We start from the raw sequence: 25,878 nt of genomic DNA, 5'->3' as shown, positions 1-25,878 counted from the left end.
AGAGGATTTCAACAACAATTCAGTTCACCTTATACTCCGCAAATGAATGGTGTAGCTGAGAGGAACAATAGAACTCTAATTGAGACTGCCAGAACAATGTTGGTTGACTCAGAATCACCTGTTACTTTTTGGAGTGAAGCAGTTTCAAATGCATGCTATACTATGAATATGGTTCTTGTTGTTAAACATCACGACAAGACATGCTATGAACTGCTACTGAAAAGAAAACTGAATATCAAACATCTTAAACCGTTTGGTGCTCTTTGTACCATTATGGTTTGGGATACAGGTGGAAAATTCAATCCGAAAGCGGTCACAGGAAGGTTATTGGGTTATGGAAATGCATGTAAAAGGGTATATAATTTGGATTCTCGGTGTGTTGAAGAACATACTGAAATCGATATTCAAAGACATGCAATTGTTCCAGCTGGTAAAGGGTATTCATGGAAGTTTGATTATGATGATATATTTGAGTCATTCCATCTTCCTGAGGATAACTCTAAGGACGAGGAGATTGTCGCATAAATGATGTATAACATGCGTATCTCCACTGAACGCATGTCTGATCTGCGAGTGCACACTAATATTCCGATTGCAGCTGAGGAAAGTGCTCCTGAAATTGAGACAAATAATGATGAATCAGATTCTGATGATTCTATCCTACAATTGGAGGAGACTGTGTTACAATATGAGGGAGAGGAAGTAAATGATGAAGTGGTGGATGAGGAATAATTCAGACCATGACTGAGGAACTGATTCAGACCATGACGGAAGAACCTACTGAGACCGTGGGGTTTCAACGGTCAAGTAGAACGGTATCTCTCCTAAACATTTTGATGATTATGTATTTGACCCTGCATGTGTTTCAGGTGCTAAAGTAGACTGATCTTCTACCTAAGATGAGTGTGTCACATCCTCTACAAATGTTGTTACTGCTTTTTATACTCATTTGGATCAGACCGAAAGAATCTTCAGGACTGCGCACTCTTGCATTGTGTCGCAAGTCGAACCTGAGGATGTCAAAGAGGCATTACTGTATGATGAGTGAGTTACATCTATGCAGGAAGAACTACTTTAATTCAATCATTTGGGTGTCTGGCGGTTAGTGATTCTACCATCAGGCTGTAAACCGTATGGCCTGAATTGGGTGTTAAAAAATAAGAAAGATGACCAAGGTATCGTGATCCGGAACAAAGAAAGATTGGTTATCAGGGGTTATCAGCAAATTCCAGAAATTGATTATGATGAGGTTTATTCTCCGGTTGCTAGGCTGGAGGCTATTCGTATGTTTTTGGCTCTTGCTTCATTAAAAGGATTTAAGTTTTATCAGATGGATGTTAAGAGTGCATTCTTGTATGGCACTCTTTAAGAAACTGTGTATTTGACTCAGCCACCGAGTTTCGCTGATCCGCATCATTCGGAAAAGGTGTATCTCGTGGAAAAAGCGCAATATGCTCTTCACCAGGCCCCGAGAGCTTGGTATGCAACTATGTCATACTATATGATAGAGAAAGGTTTTAGGAGAGGAGTCATCGATCAGACTCTCTTTATCAAAGAAAAGGGCGATGATATTATGCTGGTATAGGTTATGTGGACGATATCATCTTTGGGTCTACATATTAGAAAATGGTAGATGAGTTTCAAGATGTTATGCAGAAAAGATTCCATATGAGTTCACTGGGTACAATTAGTTTCTTTTTAGGGCTGCAGGTTGATCAAACAGGAAAAGGCATCTTTCTACATCAAACGAAGTATGTAGCTGACATCTTGAGCCGGTTCAAGATGGAAGATGAACGAATTGCTAAGAATCCTCTATCGGTGAATCACGGGATTACGCCAGAAAATACAGGGGAGAACGTCAACCAAACCCTATATAGAGCTATAATTGGATCATTGATGTATCTTATAGCATCGCGCCTCGCGACTTTCTTATGTGCTCGTTATCAAGGACATCCGAATGTGAATCATATGCTAGCTGCAAAGAAGATCATGCATTATCTAAAGGGAACTCCTAGTTTGGGCTTATGGTATCCACGGAAAGATGGGTTCGAGTTAACAGCTTATAGTGATTCTGACTATGGAGGTTGCAAAAGAGATTTCAAATTTACATCAGGTGGTTGTCAGTTTCTAGGTAGCAGGTTAGTGAGTTGGTAGTGTAAGAAACAAACTGCTATCGCACAATCAACGTGTGAAGCCGAATACATTGCTGCTGCAAGTTGTACGTCTCAGGTTGTCTGGACTCAACAACAACTGCGGGATTACGGTTTGCATATTTCTAACACTCCTATATATATTGATAATACTGCTGCCATTGCTGTGACTAAAAACCCTGTTAACCATTCTAAGACCAAACACATAGGGATTAAGTATCATTTTATTAGGGACAACTATGTAAAGAAATTAATAGATGTCCTACAAATAGGTACCACAACCCAATATGCTGACTTGTTTACTAAGGCTTTTGACCGACCCCGTTTCCTATTTTTATTAAATGTGCTAGGAGTGAAAGATAGGGCGGAGGTTGTGTCCGATAAGGAGTTGCTGAAGTAACCATCCAGTCTATAACATTTGTACATTTGCATCTGCATGTTGCATTGTTTTGCTGTTTAGTTAGCTTATTTTCTGTTCTGCATGATCATTTTATTTTTTGTTATGCATTTTATTATGAAAAAACAAAAAGATTATGTTAGTTAGCTTTTTGTTTTAGTAGATTAGTAGAGAAATGGCATCACCAAAAAATACAAAAAAATGGTAAAATGAAATACCATAAAAATCAGAAAAACGAGAAAATGAGAAGTTGTTATGTGAAAATGAGAAATGATTGTATTACTGAACTTGCATGTTTATCAATTTGCATACAAAGTAAGTAATGCATGATTAGTTAATGATAAGTTGATAAACTTTGATGATTGAATTTTGGAATGAGATGATCACACAAATATAAAGTAAATAATCTTGACAAGGAACTTATGGAAAGATTTACTGTGGTTGATGGTAGTCACCCAACTATCACTGAGAATGTACTAGGAAATAATCGTTCAGGAACTCAATAGACGGTTGGGGTATCCCCTACTATGATTTATACTCTAGTGAAGGATTGCCAAGTAAGTCCACAAGGTGAGTTTACTCTATCTAGAATGCAAACCAGTTTCTATTTACCTTGAATGCTTGGGCCGAAACGCTCCTAGTAGGTCAGTCAAGTATCCAACGGGGGTGCTCTCACTATGAACGGGTTGAAAAGTGCAATTCTGTATCACAGACAATTATTGGTTTGAGAATGTGTCAACAGTGGAAGGAGACTACTTCAACACCAAAGATTAAGGCGGCAGTGTGATTAATCTTCAATTGAAATAAGTGGTTCATCGTCATCATATATGTAATTTTATTCACTTTACGTTTTTTTTCCATTATGTTTGCAAAAGTTAAAGTGCAACATCAGAAAATTCAAAAAAAAAAAAAATGGTGCACCATATCAACAACAAAGAATTAGGGATCTCAATTGGTAATCGACGTCTTTTCATCGAATGCCTTCAAAGATTGAACTACAGAGATGATCAAACAACGTGCTGATCATAATGAATGAAGTTATCTTTATCCGAGGTGGTAAGTGACAGAGTTTCAGATCTAGAGAACTCAAATCATTCTGTCCATGAAGCTATCATTTAGAAAGACTTCGTTTCTATTGTCTGTGGTATGGGTTGTTCCAATTGACCTAGATAGCTAGGGATATTTTCTGGAGGGTATTATGACTTAGAATTCCATCAGTCCCAAATACATCATATCATTCCATCATTATTTGATTTCCGCTCAAGCATGGGGTTTATAGCCGCTGGTACCTAAAATGCGTTCTTTCAGAGTATGCAATAAAATTGAGACAAGTAAAGCTGTTTGAATCGAAAGGTATGAGTTTAAGGTAGAAGCTCATGGCTTCCAGGTTTGCTAGAAACAACGTGAGAACCTTCCTGTTTGATTAAATCAAAAGTACATTGAGGTGATAGCGGACATCATCAATAATTTGTGCTCAATTGACTACCTAATAATTATGTGCGATCTCAAGTGATGACTGAGTCAATGATGTAAGCTAAAGTGATCTTCAAAAAGTCTGGAAGGAAAATCTAACGAGTTTATGGATTTTCAAAGACTAAAAGTGTACGTACTTCAAATCTGAACTAAAAGGTTCGTAATAAAAGGAATTAACGATGTTAAAACTGCTAATTAAGGTTCAGTTCCGATCCCTGAATAATTGATGATTTCATCTTCTCATAAAAATACGTGTTTATGTTTTGATAGTTGCTAAATCTATTCTTGATTATGTAATATAGATATCGAGTTGATTAGTTCTCAATGTAAGCCTGTAATGTTCAATATGTGGATATGTTATCGTTTTATTTCATCATACTGTATATGTTTGCATTTACATATAGATTGAATGCATCTCAATATGAAAAATACAAAAAGATTTTAGTGTGTTTTAGCATTTTTGCATGTAAACGTATTGTAAGGTATTGCATGACAGTTGGTGGTTATTTCTTAAATTCCATGTGTGAGTAATAGGGGGAGTTATTAAGTTTGATAGATCCGTAATTAACCTAAAAGTCAATGATAGGGTATTAGGTTACTTGATTCATTCATAAATGGTAACGGGATGTCGAGTAATTGATGAGACTGAGAATTTTAAGTAATGGTTTGTCTTGGGTTAGAAGTGTGAGTTGAAATTGGCGATTAACAACAGCGAGAAAGCTTGGACTTAAATTTTAAAATTTTAATTTTGAGTTGTGCATCCGTACGGTTACACAATACAACCGCACATATACACCATGCAACCGCACGGTTAAATGTGGTATGAGGATTTTGAACTTAAAGTACATCCGTACGGGTACAACTTGAACCCGCACGGTTGCAGACTCTGTGGACGGTTACACCCTTGCAACTGCACGGTTGCAAGGTGGGTATAAATACCCAAAATCAGATCCGGGTAAACTTGTGCTTTCATTATATTCAAGAGTAAAATTCCTTAAAATTTATCAAGTGTTAGAAAGAGTTTTTGCTGCTATTTTTCGCATCCTACTTTCAGTTGTGATCAGTCTCATCATATCAGGTATCAATTTCGTAAATATCTATTTATGATTAGTTTTAAGTTTTCAAAGACTTTGTATCAATAGAAGTCGAATTAGGATATTTTGATTGAAATAACTATTAAAAGCAAGTTAGTCGGAGGTCTTAGGATGGTTCCTGATAGTGTTCCAAATGAACATATATTTAGGCGCAATATCCTTTCAATATGTAAAGTTTTCAGTTGCAATTGTTCTATTTTCAAGTAATATGTGTTTAAATAAATAAGTGCGAAGACAAAAGAAGAAAACGAAGATTTGAAGACTTAAATGGTCAAAAACGCTCAATGTACAAGTGATACTCCAAGATGTACAAGTTCCTTAATGCATAAAAGTAAGTGTACAAGTCAACAAGCACAAAGTACAATCAACCTAAACAAGTCATTCAAATTTCAAAGTACAACAAACTTTCAAGCTACAACAAACTTTCAATCTACAATTCAAAATGGGAATAGTGCTTTTCATCTACTATAAATACAACACCAAAACTCAATTCAAAACACACCTTCACAATCAATTCTATCAATCTTTCTCTGTAGTAATAATTAGTAGTATAGATTAGTAGTATATTAGTTAGTTTGGGTTATTGTAACGCTTGAGTTACGGGTTCAAAAGTCGAAGTTCTATCCGTGTAACACTCCGCAATTAATGAACGCTGTAAGATATTTCTCCTTTTTAATTATGTTTGTTAACTAATTTGTTATTATGCTTATTTAACCCAAGTAGTTATTATGTTTGACTAAAAATAGAAAATGGGTTGATTTAATTTGTACAACGATTAATATTTAGATAAAGAACGACCTTAAGGGAGATTGGAGTTTTAACTATTAATGGGTATGGTAAAATAATTAAGTGACAACTTGTTAAATTACCACTATTTATAATTTACTATATGTATAAATAATCACATACGTTGACTGGACACGGAAGACGGGTTATTTATATATATGGTAAATTATTCATTGAAACGGACACGTGAATGGATTAATGGTTAAAAGACTAGTTAAAATTAAGGTGGGTTACATTCAGTGACAACTGGTGTAATTATTGACATACGTGACAACCGCGTCAAACCATCTAAATAGTAATTAGTTAGAATATTTAACTGTGGTTACAAGATAGAATGACGAGGACACTCGCATTTGATGCTTGTAATTATAGGACTGCGCTGGACAACTCCAGGTAGACATCTTAAATATTCTACGGGTGCAAGAAAAATTAACCCAGGGTAAAAAAAAAAGTAAAAGTCAAACATCGTAACTACGGAAGTTAAATAAGCATAATACTCTGTTATTGTATCTTCATCTAGTTTAGTTAAAGTAATATTTATTTACTGCAGTAATTTTATTTACTTCATTGCTATAATCTAGTTTAAATTTATTATCTTGTTGTTTAAATTAAAAAGAAAAGCTAAAAAGACAAATCGGTCATTAAACGGTAAAACCCCCCTTTTATAATAATAATAATAATACTACGATATTGTAAATATATATATATATATATATATATATATATATATATATATATATATATATATATATATATATATATATATATATATATATATATATATATTTATATAATAAATAAATTTATATTATAAATAAATAACCGCTTAGCAGTCTCTGTGGAACGAACCGGACTTACTAAAAACTACACTACTCTACGATTAGGTACACTGCCTATAATGTTGTAGCAAGGTTTAAGTATATCCCATCCGTAAATTAATAAAACTTGTGTAATATTTCGTCGTATTTCGTAGTAAACAATAATAGTATTTCGTATACACCGCTGCACACATCAAGTTTTTGGCGCTGCTGCCGGAGACTCGTGATTATTTAAAAAAAAATAAAATCGAAAAATTAAAAAAAATTAAAATTATAAAAAAATAATAATAATAATAAAAAATCTCGATTTTTTTAAAAAATAAAAATAAAATTTTAAAAAAAATATTTAAAACAAAAATTAAAAAAAATAAAAAAAATAAAAAAAAAGAAAATATTAATATCGTAAAAACAAAAAAAATTTTAAAAAAAAAGAAAAGAAAAAAAATTTAAATTTAAAAAATAAATAAATAAATAAATAAAAATATTAAAACCATTAAAAAAATTTTTAAAAAAATAAAAAAAAATTTTAAAAAAGTAAAAAAATTAAAAATTAAAAAATAATAATAATAATAATAAAATATCTTTTTTTTAAAAAAATAAAAATAAAATTTTATAAAATATTTAAAAAAAATTAAAACTTAAAAAAATAATAAAATAATAATAAAAAAAAGAAAAAAAATTTAAATTAAAAAAAAGTTAAAAATATTAAAATCGTTAAAAAAAAATTTTAAAAATATAAAAAAAAAAATTTGTAAAAAAAAAGTAAAAAAAATCATTTTGCCTTAGTTTAAGTTTTAGAATTTTATGACACCACTTTAGAATTTAGTTTTTTAGATTTTAGTGTCGATTTAAGTAATTGCCGATTTCCTTTTAGAATTGCATTTTAAGTTTCATTACCTTTAGATTTAAGTTTTTTTTTTAGACGCAATTTTTAGTTTTTAGTTTTTAGACTTTTATGTTTCGACGATTTTCTTTCGACGTTTATTTTTCGAATTTTTGTTTTTCGACGCACTCTTTTTCTTTTCGACGCTCTAGTTTTTACATCAACGAGTTGTACACTTGAAGTTATATGCATCAAGGATGAGAACCGTGATAAGCGTCGAGCACCAAGAACCCACCGGAACCAACTGTTTACTATCTTCTGGAACAGACCCAAATAGCTAGGCTACTGTAAAGTATATTTTCAGTTAGCTCTGTTCGAGTAGATAATTTTTCGTTTAAGACTCGTCTTAATCCGAGTTACGGTTTAGGATTTATGGCCCTCTGATCGTCACTATGTCCTTTTAACGTTGTGCTGAAAATTCTGACCTACTCGCACTTAGACCGTCGCCACGGTCAAACGAAGACGAGTTTGCTTCTGGAATTTTTACCACAATTAGAGGACTCATATACGGAGCCATGGCCACTGGTCTCACCTTATTTCAGTATGTATAGAGGTCGTGGTGACTGATTGAATCAGCCTTTGTTTTAAACTCTTTTCTAGAATGAAACTTACTTTACACCTTTTATTTGATGATGAATGATGATGACCCTTAAGACCTAATTTACATACATTTAAACCTATTGGGACGATTTACTGACTTAGTAATATTTGACTTAGGTTGAGGACTTTCCGGACCTACATACTTGCTTACTTCCCGACTCGACTTTACTACTACTTTATCACTGTGAATTATAGCATCCCTTTTAACTTTAACTATCTTGGGAACTGAGAGTACATGCGCATTTTACGTTTTACATACTAGGCACGAGTACTTAAACTTATATATGCTTGGGTTATACAACGGCATAAACATTCCCTTTAGCTCGGTAACGTTTAGTCATTGGTTTTTGAACCGGTGAACGCGAATCTTAGATATGGATCCATAGGGTTTGACATCCCCACTCGGGCTAGTCGCGCTAGCATTTAATGAGTGTTTAATACTTCGTAAACATACGCACTTGCCAAGTGTACTTTCAGGGGGTGATATATTATTAAACGTTAAGTTAGTTACCGAGTGCCCACGGTTGAACATATACTTTATCATACTGTTTTGAAACGCTCTTTGTAGCACTGAAATCTCGTGGCCTACCTTACATTACTGTTATACTTAAACTATAGCTCACCAACATTCGTGTTGACGTTTTTAAGCATGTTTTTCTCAGGTGCTTAAGGTTTGCTTGCTTCCGCTGTACTAGTCATGCTTTATAGACACCCGCTGCGTTTATTAGAGATGTCACTGCATGAAACGTTATTTTGCATTCAAACATGATACTTTTGAACGATATATTTGTAACGACCTATGGGTCACGTACTATTACTTATGCTTGCTATCCGTAGAAGCATACTTTTGGGTTGTTAAACATTTGATGTTGGTTAAGACATCACTTTTATTATGAATGCAAACTCTTTTGAAACAACATATAGTGTTTGACCTTGTAATGATCCTGTTGTCGATGGTCCGTACATGTTGATTTAGTACGGGGCATCACATTTGGTATCAGAGCCAGGTTGTAGGGAATTAGGTTGCATTAGTGAGTCTAAGACCGACCCAAGTAGGATTCACTAATAGGACTAATCTACAACTTGCTAGTTTACTTGTTTCTGCGGACCTGCTGCATGCTACTGTGATACACTACTGCATGCCACTGCTTACTTCTACTGCTGTATGAACTTACTGCATGCTACCGTTTCCTTTTACTGCTATGTAAACTCGCTGTATGCTTTTGCTTACTCTCGCTACTGCATGCTACTATCTGCTTTTAGCATGTTACTTCGGCATGATACTGTTACCATTGCCATGCTACATGCTGCTGTAAACGATCTAGGCTGCTGTAACTGATATGCCTGATTACACTCTTGCTACATGTCTACTATTCGCTATACCGACTTGGAGAACTTATCTTTCCCGGTTCAGATGTTTTCCTGAACTACTTTCCCACTCGTCTAATCCTAAGAACTAGTAGTGTAATCCACCTGTTACTACTGTTCCACCGTTCCAGAGATCGAAACATTACTTCACGCAACCATAGAGGAGTACCCCTCGAATTACACGCTCACTAATGTTGATCCTTAGAGGAGGAGACATGCGAGGACTTGTCGGAATAACCGCACTCCGAGCTCACTCTAATTAGCCACTTACATCGTATGAACATTGGAAGGATATTCAGTTTCTGCAAGTTGATTTGTATCCCGTGCGCTTTCATGACCGTCACTTATCTCTTTCATTCTTCACCATTACTTGACGATCTAACGACACTTTTGGACTTAAGTCCCTAACACTCCTAGACATTGGATAAGTCGGGAGGACATCTCCTTTCACAAGGTCATAGTATCTTCTACTGATGCTCAAACACATCGTATTACTACTTGCTACACGTACACCCCGACGCGAGACCCGGATTGAATATCTAGAAGGAACCTAACAACGTTACCTGAATCCAAACCTTTGAAGAAACTTCGGGACATTTAGGCATTAATGCATGATCTACGGAACCTACGCACCCACATCGAGAAACTGTGAGATTAGTTGTGTAGATTCTATTTTGAGATGGCATAGATATAGCACCGTTAGATGAAATTGTGTATAATTGGAAGTGATCACGTTACATTGACCATATGGAATGATATTGGAATGAACGTACGATTTAGTACAATATAATGACGCCAGGCCGGCGTGATTATATTGAAGTAAATCATACAGAAGTTCGAATGTTACTACATGAGGAATATGGGGTGATCCAGGGAAAATTTTGGCAGGGATCACTTGAGCATACGCATTATAGTCTGTTAAAGGTAGGGAAGGAATAACCATGTAGCCCAGATACTATACAAGAAGGGCTTTGATTGCAGAACTGATAACCCAAAAATTTGTTATAGATATTGACACCCTGGACATTTAAGGAAAAAGTTCCCATATAGGAAAAACTTTAGACTTACCTGCGGTAAAGCAATCGTTATTTTAGTTATGGAAACTCGTATGGATCTTGATTTTAAGTTAGGGTACATTTCATCACAGCGTTTTATTGTCTCAAGGTTGTTTAATACTGGAGCGATAGAAACCTTATATTTAAGCACCTTAGTGTTATGACTAATAAGCCATTAACAACCATGAGGGTTAAGTATTCTATAGGACAAGCAAATGGTAAGCTGAGAAAGATAGAGGAATAATTTAAGGTAGTACTTTAAGATTAACAGGTGGGTCATTTGGAGATGACCTCATATTAACCAAACTTGGGAGTTTTAATGTAGTAGTTGAAAGGGATTAGTTACCTACGTACATGCATATGTTATTTGAGAAGGTTGATAAAATTTTCACGGCAGTATAGTAAGATTGGTTGGAATGAACCTTAAGATTAACCTAACACCCATCAGTTTGGGAAATTGGATGCAATGATTGGAACGAACCGACTTTCAAGGATGAAAGCGAATGATATTTATAGTGAGAAAATTTTTCGTATACCTCGCGAGAATGGCAAGCTTAAATCCATCTGGGTTATTGTTGACCTCCTCACCAAATCTGCTTACTTCCTAGCCATGAAAGAAACCGATACAATGAACAAACTTGCACAATGATACATAAAGGGAATTTTATCCCCTCGCTTCAGTGATGGCTACCCAAGGATCTTATTTGATACTAATTCTTACTCGACTCTAAACCCTCACTTATTCCGAGATTCCTTATTCGATGATAATCACACCATCATCCTTCTTACTTCGATATTAGTCATAACAGTTCAAAATTTTCCAAAAACCAATGGGTGGTTCATTCTCATCCTCATACTCTCCCATTCGTATCTCACTTATAAGCAACAACTTCACACTTACGCATTTTTGGTCAAAGGGCTTATGCCCTACTAATCAATCACATCTAAATTTAATGGTTTTTATTACCTTAAATATCACTCGAAATTTTCAAAAAAAAAAAAAATCTTTTACTCAATCCTTATCAACCCTTTTCCAACTTGTAACCTCCGAAATATGAAAATTTTGTCTGCCAAAAATCTTACACACATTATTTTACTGTGCTATCCTCTCAAAGCTTTATAAAAATAAATTTATTTTGTTCATCATTCGCGCAAATTTTGAAATCATATACATTATATAAAATAAAGTAAATGATTACTTATTTTTTTTTTTTTGACAAATACATGTAGAAATTTTACTTTCACTCTTACATATCAAATCTCTTGTTCAAGATATATTTTACTGTGAATGGTACGGGTTGTACATAACCCTAGTTTACTAGAACTTCGTTTCTTTCCATACATTGTCACCTCAAACAATTTCTATAAAATTTTTCGTTGTTTGCTATATAAAAATTCTTCGTTGCTCATTCGTACCCAAGTCATCGTGAAGACTTTACAATCGTCGAAATCGAGAGATTCATGTGTGTATGACACTTCTGCCACGTCATTCAGAGCCTTTGGGCATCCACTGACACTTAAACCATCTAAAAATCATTGCGTTACCCCAAGAATCTTATTTGCCATGCCTGTTGGAACAATGCTCTTTCTTACATAACTCTAAGTCCTGACTTATTCCAGGGGATTCTCACTTAGTGGTATTAATACCATCATTATTCCGACTTTAATACTAGTCATAACCTGTTTGACACTTTGCAAATTCAAGAAGCAATTAACTTCTCATCCTCGTGCCCTATCCTTCATACCTCACTCTTAGCAACAGCTTCGCACGTAAATATTTTAGGCCCAAAGACTTGTGTCCTGATAATTACCAAAACTACATTTATGTCATTAGTTTACATTACCTAGTAACTGGTCACCCGATGATTCAAAGCTTTTCCACTCAATCTTTTCCAACTCGTAACCTTTGAAATACGAAAAACTATGTTTATCGAAATTTTTACACGTTGTTTATTTGTGCGATCCTCACAAGATTTACAGACAATGAAAATACTAAAAACTTTTCTGTCACTTATACGATTTATAAAATCATATATGTATAAATTTATACTTACTTATTTTGATACTAAGTTATATTTTCAAATTATTTAAAAACCGCTCTTTTACCGAGCTATTCAACTTAAGTCAAATAGTTTTGTGCAAAATGGTACACGTTGTACCTACTTCTAAATTTACTAGGAACTTCGTTCCGTTTACGTTGTCACAACGAACGTTTAAAGGTTTTGCGTTTCAAAACTCCCTTAGTTGATTTTATTAAAGGTTTTCGTATTAGACTACACCATGTATGGATCACACTTTTTCTCGCCCTCTGTTAGAGATGAAACTTACTATTAAGATCTTTGTTAAAAACTCTTGAGCCACTTTGGATGGCGGTTTTATAAAATTTGTTAGAAAATCTTTGCACCCATAAAATGTTCTTTTTAAAGCTAGACATGACAAAAATGCGGGCTGATAAATCAGTTTTCTGAGGTACACTCATTGGTCACCCTATTGTAGGAAAGGTACTAGGTGGGTTACTGTTCTCAATACTTCACGGAAAATCACAACACCCTCGTAAACCTCATCTCTATGAATCAGTATGTTGAGACACAAGAATCATTTTTGGAGATTCTTTTCACTTGGAGTAAACCATTCGTTAGGACCAAGGGTTCACATATCTTCTCATCCACACATCCCCTTAAGTACATGGATAAATTCAGAACGAACCACTCGAAGAGTTCACTCTCGTTCAAAGACCACACCCTTCGTGCGACTTTCTTTCGGAAATGTAATATAAGATACTTTGAGAACCTATGAATCTTGTTATCCCTTGGGAGGGGACTGCTTAAAACATTTACGACGCTGATGTGGATACTCTATATGTTCCTTCCTTCATTGGCTGCAACCGTATGTTTCTCTAGTTAACGTTAATCCTAACTTCAACATGTAACTGAAAGGATGAAGTTACATTAAAAAACTGTGTTTTCATTTCATCCAAGGATAGGTTCACCTGCAGTATGGTAAACTAGGTGATATCCCTCATTGTTCGTTCTGACCGTTCTGAAGACACTATGAATAATTATGGCTTGCAAGTCCGATTGATCACTTAGCTAAAATTTCAATTCACTTATTCAAATGAAACGTTCTTAAATATCGGGTTCCTTATGCCTATGGTCTTGATGTCAAAGCTAAGGTATACGAAATAGTTTATATTTTACTAGGAAAAACTATTAAATACGATACAATTTTACACAAGATATTTATTTATTCAGAGAATGGATATACTTAAACCTTGCTACAACACTTATAGGCAGTGTACCTAATCGTACAGTAGTGTAGTTTTTAGTAAGTCCGGTTCGTTCCACAGGGAATCTTTTTTAAACAAAGCTCAACGCTATATTAGTTTACTTTTATAAAAATACAAACATATATATAAGTAATATTATTATTATAAAGGGGGGTTTTTACCGTTTAATGACCGGTTTGTCGATTTTAAAACTTTAGTCGCAGTTAAAACCTAATGTAAAATATTAAATAAATAAAAGACTTAAATTAAAACTTAAAGTAAATAACGATAATGAAATTGCGAATAATAAAAGTGCGATAAAATAAACTTGCGATAATTAAAAAGTACGATAATTAAAAGTGCGATTAAATAACAATAAATAAAAGTACGATAATTAGAAGTGCAATTAAATATAAAATAAAGGAAATTAAATATGAAATAAAAGAATTATGCTTATTTAAACTTCCGTAATCATGATGTTCGACGTGTTGATTTTAGTTTTATGCCCATGGGTTAATTGTCCTTTGTCCTGGATTATTTAATATGTCCGTCTGGTTTTTGTCCATAACAGTCCATCAGTCATAAATATAAAGTGCGAGTGTCCTCATCAAATTATTCTTATACCCGAAGTTAAATATTCCAACTAATTGGGGATTCGAATTGTAACAAGGTTTTAATACTTTGTTTAATGAATACACCAGGTTATCGACTGCGTGTAAACCAAGGTTTTACTACTTTGTTAACAATTACACCAATTACCCTTGAATGTAATTTCACCCCTGTTTTAATTATTCTAGTGGCTATTAATCCATTCCCGTGTCCGATTAAATGAACGATTATTCGTACATATAAATACCCCGCCCATCGTGTCCGATTGAGTGTATATGGTAATTTATAGGGACGCTCAATTGTAAATCTTTATATTAACATTAACAAACTATCATTTAGTTAAACAAATATAAAGCCCATTAATAGCCCATAGTCTAATTTCCACAAGTGTCGTTCTTTTGTCCAAACCCCAATTATGGTACAAAGCCCAATTATCCAATTTTAGTAATTAGCCCAACATCATGATTACTTCGTTTTAAATAAGCATAATAATAACTTAGCTACGAGACATTAATGTAAAAAGGTTGAACATAACTTACAATGATTAAAAATAGCGTAGTGTTACACGGACAGAATTTCGACTTACACCCTTACAATAATCGCTAACATACCCTTATTATTAGAATTATAATTAAAATTAAAATTAAAATTAAAATATAAATTATAAATATAAATATATCGTATGAATGAGGAGAAAAAAGATGATATTTTACGATCAGAATGCGCGAGCTTTATAGGGGGTTTCTGAATTTGGGGCTCCGCGACTCGCGGCCATTTTGGCCTTCAAACTCCGCGAGTCGCGGAGTTTGGAATTCCAGCTCACACTTTGGAGTCTTTCTCTGCCGACGGTTTTTATTTATAAATATAATATATATATAATTAATATAATTAATTATATATTATATTATATTTATATACATAGTTAACTTGTAATTTTTAGTCCGTTGCGTCGAGCGTTGAGAGTTGACTCTGGTCCCGGTTCCGGATTTTTGAACGTCCTTGCGTACAATTTAATATCTTGTACTTTGCGTTTTGAATCTTGTACTCTTGTAATTTCGAGACGTTTCTTATCAATAATTGGAATCTTTTTGATTGTCTTTTGTACTTTTGAGCTTTTTGGTCGTTTGCGTCTTCAATTCATCGAATCTGTCTTTTGTCTTCACCTTTTATTATTTAAACGAATATCACTTGTAAATAGAACAATTGCAACTAAAAGCTTGTCTTTCTTGAGGAATAATGCTATGAAATATATGTTCGTTTTTAGCATTATCAAATATTCCCACACTTGAGCGTTGCTTGTCCTCAAGCAATATCGTTTTGAAATACTAGAATCACTTCTTTATTCTTCACACTTTGTACATCAGTGATTTTCTATACGGCGGTATAAACAATGGTAGTAACGATATGGTTTACAGTCCCACATGACTATAAAAATTTAGATCCATTAAGGAAATTGGATCTTTATGAAAACATTTGATCTTTTGAAAATTAAATCTAGTTTTTACCCTAGATAAGTTTTCCGGGATAACCCTTTACCGGTGTTTGCAAAATATTTTTGTGGGTTTGGTGGGTTTCAGAATTGAAAATTTTAGCTCAAAACTTGCTGTTTTGTGTCACCCACTTGCTAACCTTGTATTTGGAAAGCAACACGTCCAGTTTACTTGTCCCGTATATTACCTTTCGATAAACTACCGTCCGGTTGTAAAGGAAAGCGTTGAACAAGCAACTGTTAAGGAAATGTCCCCTGACATGCTTTTAATTATGGTCTATAACGTGTCGGACGCAATTACTATCCTTGGTAGGAGCAATAGTAAAGCTCACCCTTATAATTTTTCGGTATGGCACAAGGTCCTGTCTTTGACCATGCTATGCAACCACCGTTCTTACGGTTGACACCCGATTTGGTTCAGGTGACCTAATGAATTCCAGGTGAATTACTAGGATTTTACGTTCAATTGTAATGAACGCATTGAAAATAGGGTTTTCAGAAAACAAATCGGTTTGTAATTTTGATCAAAATATTTTCTCGTTCAAGCTCGAGTTTAGATATCATTGAATTCCATGAGTTTGTAATTCTCAATCTTTAAGGTCAATCTCTAGGATTGAGTAATATCAGTCTTAAAAGCTGATTTTTAATCTTTAAGGAGATTATCCTTTCTGGGGATCTGATTCATTAGTCTTATCCAGCTAATTTGCATGGTGCCCCCCCATTGTACGAGATAAATCCTTCTCATGGTTAGGATAAATCTGACCACTTGGCGACCCTGTTTAATGCTGAGGTCCGTGGATTTCCTGCTGATTTTAGTGATGACTTTTCTAGATTTTTCGTCAACCTACAGCTGGTCTGGACGACAACTTCATGACCTAAATCAAGAAGCGCGTGTCTTTTTCGGAAGACTTTACTTCCTTTTAATGATGGAATTGATTCATCGTGTAGATCCATATCTTCTTTTCTTTCATCGGGTAAAACAGTTTAGTTTAGTCCAAAGCAAAAGTATTTTCAGTTATTTGTTACAGATATATGTGATATATGTTTTGAATAACTTGGAGAATTTTCCCACACTTGGCTTTTATTTTCCTTTTTATCGTCCTCTATTCCATTTTAAATGAATTTTAACATTTTGGTTTGTTTCTCAATTTATGTCCTTTCCGAGGTTACAATAATTTCGTGTTAAAACCTAGTTTTATCGTTCATAAATATGTATAAACATGATTTTGAGTTCATTTAATTGAAAATTTTGAAAAATTTTTACTAGAATTGGGTAGTCAGTATATAAGACCAGGGCTGTTCTTTATTATCAGAGAGCACTAGATTCTAATACAACTACTGCTTTACTAGTATTTTTAATGGTAACCAAGTGTTTAAGATAAAAATTTTAAAATCCGAAAGAATTTAACCCCTTCCCACACTTAAGATCTTGCAATGCCCTCATTTGCAAGAAATCAGTAACAATTTAAATTATTGAGGGTGATTTGTGTGAAAATGATTAAATTTTTACCAAAGTTTCCAAATATATTGGCGTTTGTTTGCTGAATGATAAATGGTGCACATCATTTGTTCATTCCGTCTTGTTGTTATTTCACATATATTTTGCATCTTGTCGTCAAAATTAGTTGCTTTTGCTGAACTTAATGCCAGTCTTTGAAAATGCGTTGTTTTACCCTGTTGTGTACATAAGATAAACTGCAAACATATATACATATTTTTGAAGTTTGGTATATTACCCCACATTCAAAAATTATTAAAATCTAAGAATAAAAGTTAGATAATTATAAAAATGATTACAATATTAACAAAAGTATTAAACGTATCAATAATTACAAATTACAAAATAAAAAAAAATAATAAGTAAACTAAGGATGATATTGGTACCAATAGGGGTTCCAGGCATAACCATAGGTGCTATAGAATGCTTCGGCAGGGTCATACGTAGGATATGGTGGCTGCATCTCTATAGACCAAGGAGGGAAGATGGGTTTCGGTGTAGGAATATAGTTTCTACCTATATGTTGGCAATGAGCTATGATCTGGTTCTGATGAACTTGCCAATCTTCAAATGCTCTCTGTCTAGCATTTTCGTATTCCTGAGAAGCTATAAACCTATGCATTTCTTGCATCTCATTCCCCCCTCCTACATTACCTTGTTGTTGGTTTCTCTCCACCTGTGGATGTCTACCATGGTATCGTACTGCGGCGTTATTTCGCCTTTTCAAAACTTTCGCACCATGGTATACATTTAAACCTATAGTATCGCGGGGTTCTGGTTCTTCTACTAATAATCGCCCCCGACTTATATCCACACCGAGATATTCACCAATCAAAGTAATAAAAATACCACCTCCTATTATGCTATGCGGTCGCATCCCCCGAACCATAGCTGATAAATAATAACCCACACAATATGGTATACTTACAGCGCTTTGTGGGTCTCGAATACACATATGGTAAAACAAATCCTGTTCATTTACCTTTTCCTTGTTTTTACCCCTTTGTGTAATCAAATTAGCTAAAAACCTATGTATCACTCTTAATTCGGCTCTATCTATATCCAAATAAGAGTAATTTCCCCCTTTGAAACGGTGATGGCTTGTCATTTGACTCCACACACCGTGTGTATCAAAATTTTCATCTATCTTTCTACCGTTTAGTATCAATCCTCTACAATCGGCAGACGCTAACTCCTCAGGCGTATATATACGTAAAGCCTGAGCCATGTCCAGTAAAGACATGTGGCGCATCGAACCGCCTAACAAAAATCTAATAAAAGAACGATCGGTTAAACTAGCTACCCGATCATTCAACTCTATACTACATAACAATTCTTCACACCATACTTTATATACAGGTCTATGCATGGTGAATAAACGTACCCAGTCATTAAAAGAAGAATTACCATACCTCTGTACAAGTAATTCCCTAATTGGCCCGGCCAATTCTACAGCTTCTAAGGGTCCCCATTCTATGACCCTCGTTACCTCAACAACCTTAGAATGAAGAGTATGCAAACCCCGTTGATATTTTGGATAATCTATCCAAAGTCTGTCAAATCTCAGGTTCGGGTGCAACTCTTCCAAGTGCATATCGGAAAAGGTCATGACTGGATGAGGTATATCCTGCTTGTAGTAGTTATCCACCTCCTGTTGTTCCAAATTCTCAGCAGGAGCATTGCGGGCTTGGGATGAAGATTCACCCCTTTCATTCTGCAAAACACATCAAACACAATTTTTTGTGCATCCAAATATGCATTAGTTTCAGCAAAATCATCAATCAAAATAATTACAATGACATTATCAATTTATATCAAACTTAAGCTCATTTTCATATTTTCATCAAATCTACACTTTTTCAAATAAGCATATACGAAAATGTTCGCCAAGTTCATAATCATTCAACTCAAATAACATGTCAAAATAATCATTACTAGCAATTAAACAAGTTTCAAATGGCATTATCTTTCAAAAATCAAGTTCATGAATTTTAGACTTGAAAAAGTCCACTTTAATTCTCAAAATCATGTTTAGGCTCAAAGTTTGGATCATTCAACTACCTAGACATGTTACACTACTTATTTTAGCAACAATTCATGACAAAAATCGGCCATAACCTGTTTATATCAAAAAGCCCCAAATTTGCTCAAGAACACAAACCCTAGATTACTCAAAATTTGAAGTTTAAGGCTTCTAATTATGTTAAACAGCATCAATCTAAGTTATACAAGCATAATACATAAACAATTTAAGTTTAATTACACTAAAAAGCATCAAAATCAAATTGGGAAAAAAATGACTCAAGAACACCAAATTTCGGATTAAATGGTGTTTAGGTGTAGAAATTTACCATTTTTCTTGAGTAATTCTTAGATAGCATCCTTCTCAACATGATTTTAGCAAAAGATTTGGTGATTAACGGTTAAAAATTGTGATTTTGGGGGTTTTTTCTCGGGTATTTTCGGAGTATTTCGCAGCTATTTTCTGTTTTGGGTGTGTGAAACTGAGCTGTTGCAGCTCTTTATTTTTTTTCTGTAATCCGACTCTCCCGCGAGTCGCGGGGATTAACCCTCCAAACTCCGCGACTCGCGGAGTTTGGTATTTTTTTTTTTTTTTATAATCATTAACTTATTAAAACAATTAAGTAATTAATTTTAAAATTTTGTTTCCCTTGTTATTTAGGACGAGGTCGTTTCGGATCGATGTCCTAGTCCGTCCTTCGACAAAATTTTAAAATTTGTCTTTTTGTAGCGATTGTTTTAAAAGCTAAGATTTTTGGGTTTTTTCAATGTTTTTGGCATACTTTAATTCAATAAGATTAAAAATAATGATATTAAAAGTTCTCGTCCCTCCCTCGGGTAAAGCAATTTCGGTTCAAAGACCTAGTCTTCAACTTACGATGAATTTTAAAAATCATATTCTTAACTTAATGAGATAAAGTAAATTTTTGTTTTTAAATTCACACAACTTAAATATAAAATTCAAAATTAATATTAAAAATTCACACCAAACTCAAAATTTGAAATGCATAAAATTAAAAATTCATATTTTAAAAATTAAAAGTTCACACCAATATTAATTTAAAAATTCATATTATAAATTCACACCAAACTTATATTAATTTTTTCAAATATTTACAATTTTAAAAATATTGATTTTACAAAGTTTACAATATTTATAAAGGGTTCAAATATTAATTTTTTTTAAAAAAAACATGGTAAAAATAAAATTAAAAATCTTTTTGTCTTTTTATCCCACTTTAATCAATCAAATATTATCAAAAATATGCGCCCCTCTTTTCGGTAAAGTAATTTCGGTTCCAAGACTTAATTTAACTCATGACGAATTTTTGAAATATTTTGTGTTGATTGATTAAAGATATTTATACCTTAAGAATAAACGTTAAATTTCGCAGTGATGTAATAAATTTTTGAATGATATCAATAATTTCGGTCGCCAAACCTAATTTTATTTAATACCAATTTAATACTTTTTAGCGAACAAATTAGCGTTTATTATCAAAAGGTTAAAAATAAAAATAAAAATAAAAACTGTACAGACATACCTGTGGAATAGATTTCTTAGTTATATGATCTATCCCATTCATAAGATAGTCGGTTTAATTGATTTTCCATGGCTACATAGGCGTAACCTCGAGCATTCAGTGTCTTTTCTTTTAAACATATGAACGGTCCGTCTCTGCATAAAGTAACAAATTCGGTATTTGAATAGGTTTGATTATTTGAACATTTACCTCCATGTGACCATTTTCCGCATTTGTGACATCTTTCTAGGTGTCGTGCTCTTCTTTTCGCTGCGGATTTTGATTTTCCTTTACCAAATTGTAACTTATTATCTTCGCATCTGGATTCTTTTCTAACTCCGTCCATTCTTTCTCTGATTACTGATACTATTTCACTCGGTAGTATGTCATTATTACGTTTAGTGATCAAAGCGTGTAGCATTAGACCATGGTTTAGCTCACAGGCAGTCTTCATTTTGTAAAAACCTAAAAAAAAATAAAAATTCAGAATGGGGGGAGAAGACTAGTTCTTTAGGGTCTGCTAGGGAAAGACCATTCGGGTTCCATTTTCGAGAACTACACGAAAACAGACAATCTAACTCTAACAGAAATACATATTATCTTTTAAAGACTTGATTCTCCCCACACTTAGTTAGCTGTGGTGTCGAAATTGTGATTAACTTCGTTGTCGACTTCTATCGGACCATGTATGTAATGTTTAACTCTGTGACCATTAACTTTAAATTCAATCCCATTTGAATTTATTAATTCTATCGTTCCGTATGGGAAAACTCTTTTGACTATGAATGGTCCAGACCATCTTGATTTCAATTTTCCAGGAAATAGCTTGAATCGTGAATTGAAAAGAAGAACTCTGTCTCCTTCTTTAAATTCTTTTGAACTTCTGATTCTTTTAACATGCCATTTCTTCGTTCTTTCTTTATAGATTAACGAATTTTCGTATGCTTCATGTCTTAATTCTTCTAATTCGTTTAGTTGACTTAATCGTAGACGTCCAGCTTCATGTAAATCAAGATTACATGTCTTCAAAGCCCAAAATGCTTTGTGTTCAATTTCTACTGGAAGATGACATGTTTTTCCATAAACAAGTCTAAAAGGTGTGGTTCCAATTGGAGTTTTGTAGGCTGTTCTAAAAGCCCAGAGTGCATCCTCCAATTTAATGGACCATTCCTTCGGATTTGATCCTACGGTTTTCTCTAGAATACGTTTTAAAGCTCGGTTGGTATTTTCAACTTGTCCACTTGTTTGTGGATGATATGCGGTGGAGATTTTATGAGTTACTCCATATCTTTTAAGAACTTTCTCAAGTTGATTATTACAGAAATGAGTACCCCGATCACTTATTAAAGCTTTCGGTGTTCCAAACCTTGCAAAAAGACGTTTTAAAAAGTTGACTACAACTCGTGCATCGTTAGTTGGGAGAGCTTGTGCTTCCGCCCATTTAGATACATAATCAATGGCTACGAGTATATATAGATTATTATGAGATTTTGGAAATGGACCCATAAAGTCAATACCCCAAATGTCAAATACTTCACATACTTGGATGACATTTTGTGGCATTTCATCACGTTGACTTATTTTTCCGGCCCTTTGACATGCATCACAGGATTTGCAAAGAAGGTGTGCGTCTTTGTAAATTGTAGGCCAATAGAATCCAGCTTCATAAACTTTTCTTGCTGTTAGTTGAGGCCCATAATGCCCTCCTGTTGGTCCTGTGTGACAATGGTTTAAAATTTTACTAGCTTCATCTCCAAATACACATCGGCGTATTATTCCATCGGGACAACTTTTAAACAGATGTGGATCTTCCCAGAAATAGTGTTTTATATCACTGAAGAATTTCTTTCGTCTTTGGTACGATAATCCTTTTTCAAGGAATCCACAAACTAAGTAGTTTGCATAGTCTGCAAACCATGGGATTTCTTTATAATCTATCTTCAATAGATATTCATCAGGAAAGTTGTCTTGTATGGCCGATTCATTCAGAACTTCTAATTCGGGATTTTCAAGACGAGAAAGATGATCAGCGGCGAGATTTTCTGCTCCTCTTTTATCTCGGATTTCAATATCAAACTCTTGTAAGAGTAAGATCCAACGGATTAATCTTGGTTTAGCATCTTGTTTTGAAAATAGGTATCTAAGAGCAGAATGGTCGGTATAGACCACCGTTTTTGCTAGAACGAGATATGAACGAAATTTGTCAAAAGCAAAGACAATAGCAAGGAGTTCTTTTTCAGTAGTTGTATAGTTCGTTTGTGCTCCTTGTAACGTCTTACTAGCATAATATATAGGTTGAAATCGTTTTTCAATCCTTTGTCCTAAAACGGCTCCCATTGCAAAATCACTTGCATCGCACATTAGTTCAAATGGTAGATTCCAATTTGGTGTTATCATGATCGGTGCATTAGTGAGTTTCTCTTTAAGAATATTAAAAGATTTGATACACTCATCTGAAAAGATGAATGGAGCATCCTTTTCTAGGAGTTTATTCATAGGAGTGGCAATTTTTGAAAAATCTTTTATGAAACGTCGGTAAAAACCGGCATGCCCTAGAAAACTCCTAACTCCTCTAACATTGGTGGAATGTGGAAGTTTAGCAATTACATCTACTTTAGCTCTATCCACTTCAATTCCTTCTTTTGAAATTTTATGTCCAAGAACGATGCCTTCTTTAACCATGAAATGGCATTTCTCCCAATTAAGTACTAGATTTGATTGTTCGCATCTAATTAGCATTCGTTCTAGATTAACTAGACATGATTTAAATGTATCACCGAAGACTGAAAAGTCATCCATGAATACTTCCATGCATTCTTCTATCATGTCGTGAAAAATCGCCATCATGCACCTTTGAAAGGTTGCAGGGGCGTTACAAAGTCCAAATGGCATGCGTTTGTAAGCAAAAGTACCATAAGGGCACGTGAATGTGGTTTTCTCTTGATCCTCGGGTGCTATTGGAATTTGAAAATATCCGGAAAATCCATCTAGAAAACAATAGTAACTATTTCCGGCTAATCTTTCCAACATTTGATCTATGAAAGGTAAGGGAAAGTGATCTTTTCTGGTGGCATCATTTAATTTTCTATAATCAATACATACACGCCATCCTGTTACAGTTCTAGTAGGAATAAGCTCATTTTTCTCATTTGTAATGACAGTCATGCCACCCTTCTTAGGCACGCATTGAACTGGGCTTACCCATGGACTATCAGAAATTGGATATATCAAACCTGCATCTAGCAGTTTAATAATCTCTTTCTTAACTACATCTTGCATATTAGGATTTAGTCTTCGTTGGCGTTGCACATACGTTTTATGACCTTCTTCCATAAGGATTTTATGTGTGCAATACGAAGGACTTATTCCTTTAATATCATGAATCTTCCATGCAATGGCTGGTTTATGAGCTTTTAACACAGAAATGAGTTGTGATTTCTCATTTTCAGTAAGAGAAGACGATATTATTACAGGTAATTCAGATTCACCATGTAAATAAGCGTATTCCAAATGGTTTGGAAGTGGCTTTAACTCTAATTTCGGAGGTTCTTCTATCGATGATTTATATCGATATCTGTCTTCTTCTTTTAGCATTTGAATTTCTTCTGTTGTTGGTTCATATCCATTAGCTATAAGTGTAGCTAACATTTCAGCTTCATCAATTGGTTCATTACCTTCTCCTAAAGAACATTCTCCTATTCCTTGTAATTCTGGAAATTCTTCTAATAATTCTGCATGTGCATCTATAGTTTGAATATAATAACATGTATCATCTGCATATTGTGGTTGTAGCATTGCTCTATCAACTGAAAAGGTAACACTCTCATCCTCTATACTTAGGGTCAGTTTCTTACCGAACACGTCTATCATTGCTTTAGCCGTGTTTAAGAATGGTCTTCCTAATATGAGAGGAACTTGAGAATCTTCTTCCATGTTCAAAACAACAAAATCTACTGGAAATACTAAAGTACCAACTTTAACTAGCATGTTCTCCATTATCCCTCTAGGATATTTTATTGATCTATCGGCTAGTTGTATGCTTATTCTGGTTGGTTTCAATTCTCCAAGGTCTAGTTTAGCGTATAGTGAATACGGCATTAGATTTATACTAGCACCTAAGTCTGCCAATGCTTCTATTGAACTAAGACTACCCAGAAAACATGGAATTGTGAAACTTCCTGGATCAGATAGTTTTTCTGGTATCTTATTCAACAGCACTGCTGAACAATTAGCATTCATAGTAACAGCCGAGAGTTCTTCCATTTTCTTTCTATTTGAGATTAGATCTTTCAAGAATTTAGCATATCTTGGCATTCCTGAAATCACATCAATGAAAGGAAGATTTCATTTATCTGTTTAAACATATCCAAAAATTTGGATTGCTCGGCTTCAAGTTTCTCTTTCTTCATTTTACTCGGGTAAGGAAGTGGTGGTTGGTATGGTTAAACATAAGGTTTATCCTTAACTTTGTTATCTTCATTAACCTTCTCAACTACTGGTTCTTTTTCCTTATCTTGATCAGGTTGTGGTTCTTGTGGAGTAGGAATAGTTTCATCAGAAGTTACAGGTATTTCAGGTGGTTTAAGTGTTGTACCACTTCTTGTGGTAATGGCTTTAGCTGTTTCATTCCGGGAGTTAGCATTTGTATCACTAGGTAGACTTCCCGGTTTTCTTTCACCTATTAACCTTGCTAGGTTACTCACTTCTTGTTCCAGATTTTGAATAGAAGCTTGTTGATTTCTAAATGCTTGAGCATTTTGTTCATTGGTTTGTTTCTGAGATGTGAAAAACTGTGTTTGAGTTTCAACTAGCTTTGTCATCATATCTTCTAAATTCGGCTTTTTATCA

General features: G+C 34.1%; 1 protein-coding gene across 1 annotated transcript in view; it reads left to right on the top strand.

The window, feature by feature from the left end:
* Positions 1 to 1,626: 1,626 nt before the first annotated feature.
* The window catches only part of LOC139871114 (uncharacterized mitochondrial protein AtMg00810-like), a 34,664-nt gene continuing 10,412 nt past the window's right edge, over positions 1,627 to 25,878 (top strand). The window contains exon 1 of the mRNA XM_071858851.1: positions 1,627 to 2,138. Within this exon, the coding sequence (XP_071714952.1) occupies positions 1,627 to 2,138 (512 nt within the window). The remainder of the gene's footprint in view (positions 2,139 to 25,878) is intronic.

The sequence above is a fragment of the Rutidosis leptorrhynchoides genome, chromosome 10 (genome assembly GCF_046630445.1).
Source record: "Rutidosis leptorrhynchoides isolate AG116_Rl617_1_P2 chromosome 10, CSIRO_AGI_Rlap_v1, whole genome shotgun sequence".
NCBI classification, from domain to species: Eukaryota; Viridiplantae; Streptophyta; class Magnoliopsida; order Asterales; family Asteraceae; genus Rutidosis; species Rutidosis leptorrhynchoides.
This window is presented reverse-complemented; position numbering and strand designations above follow the sequence as displayed.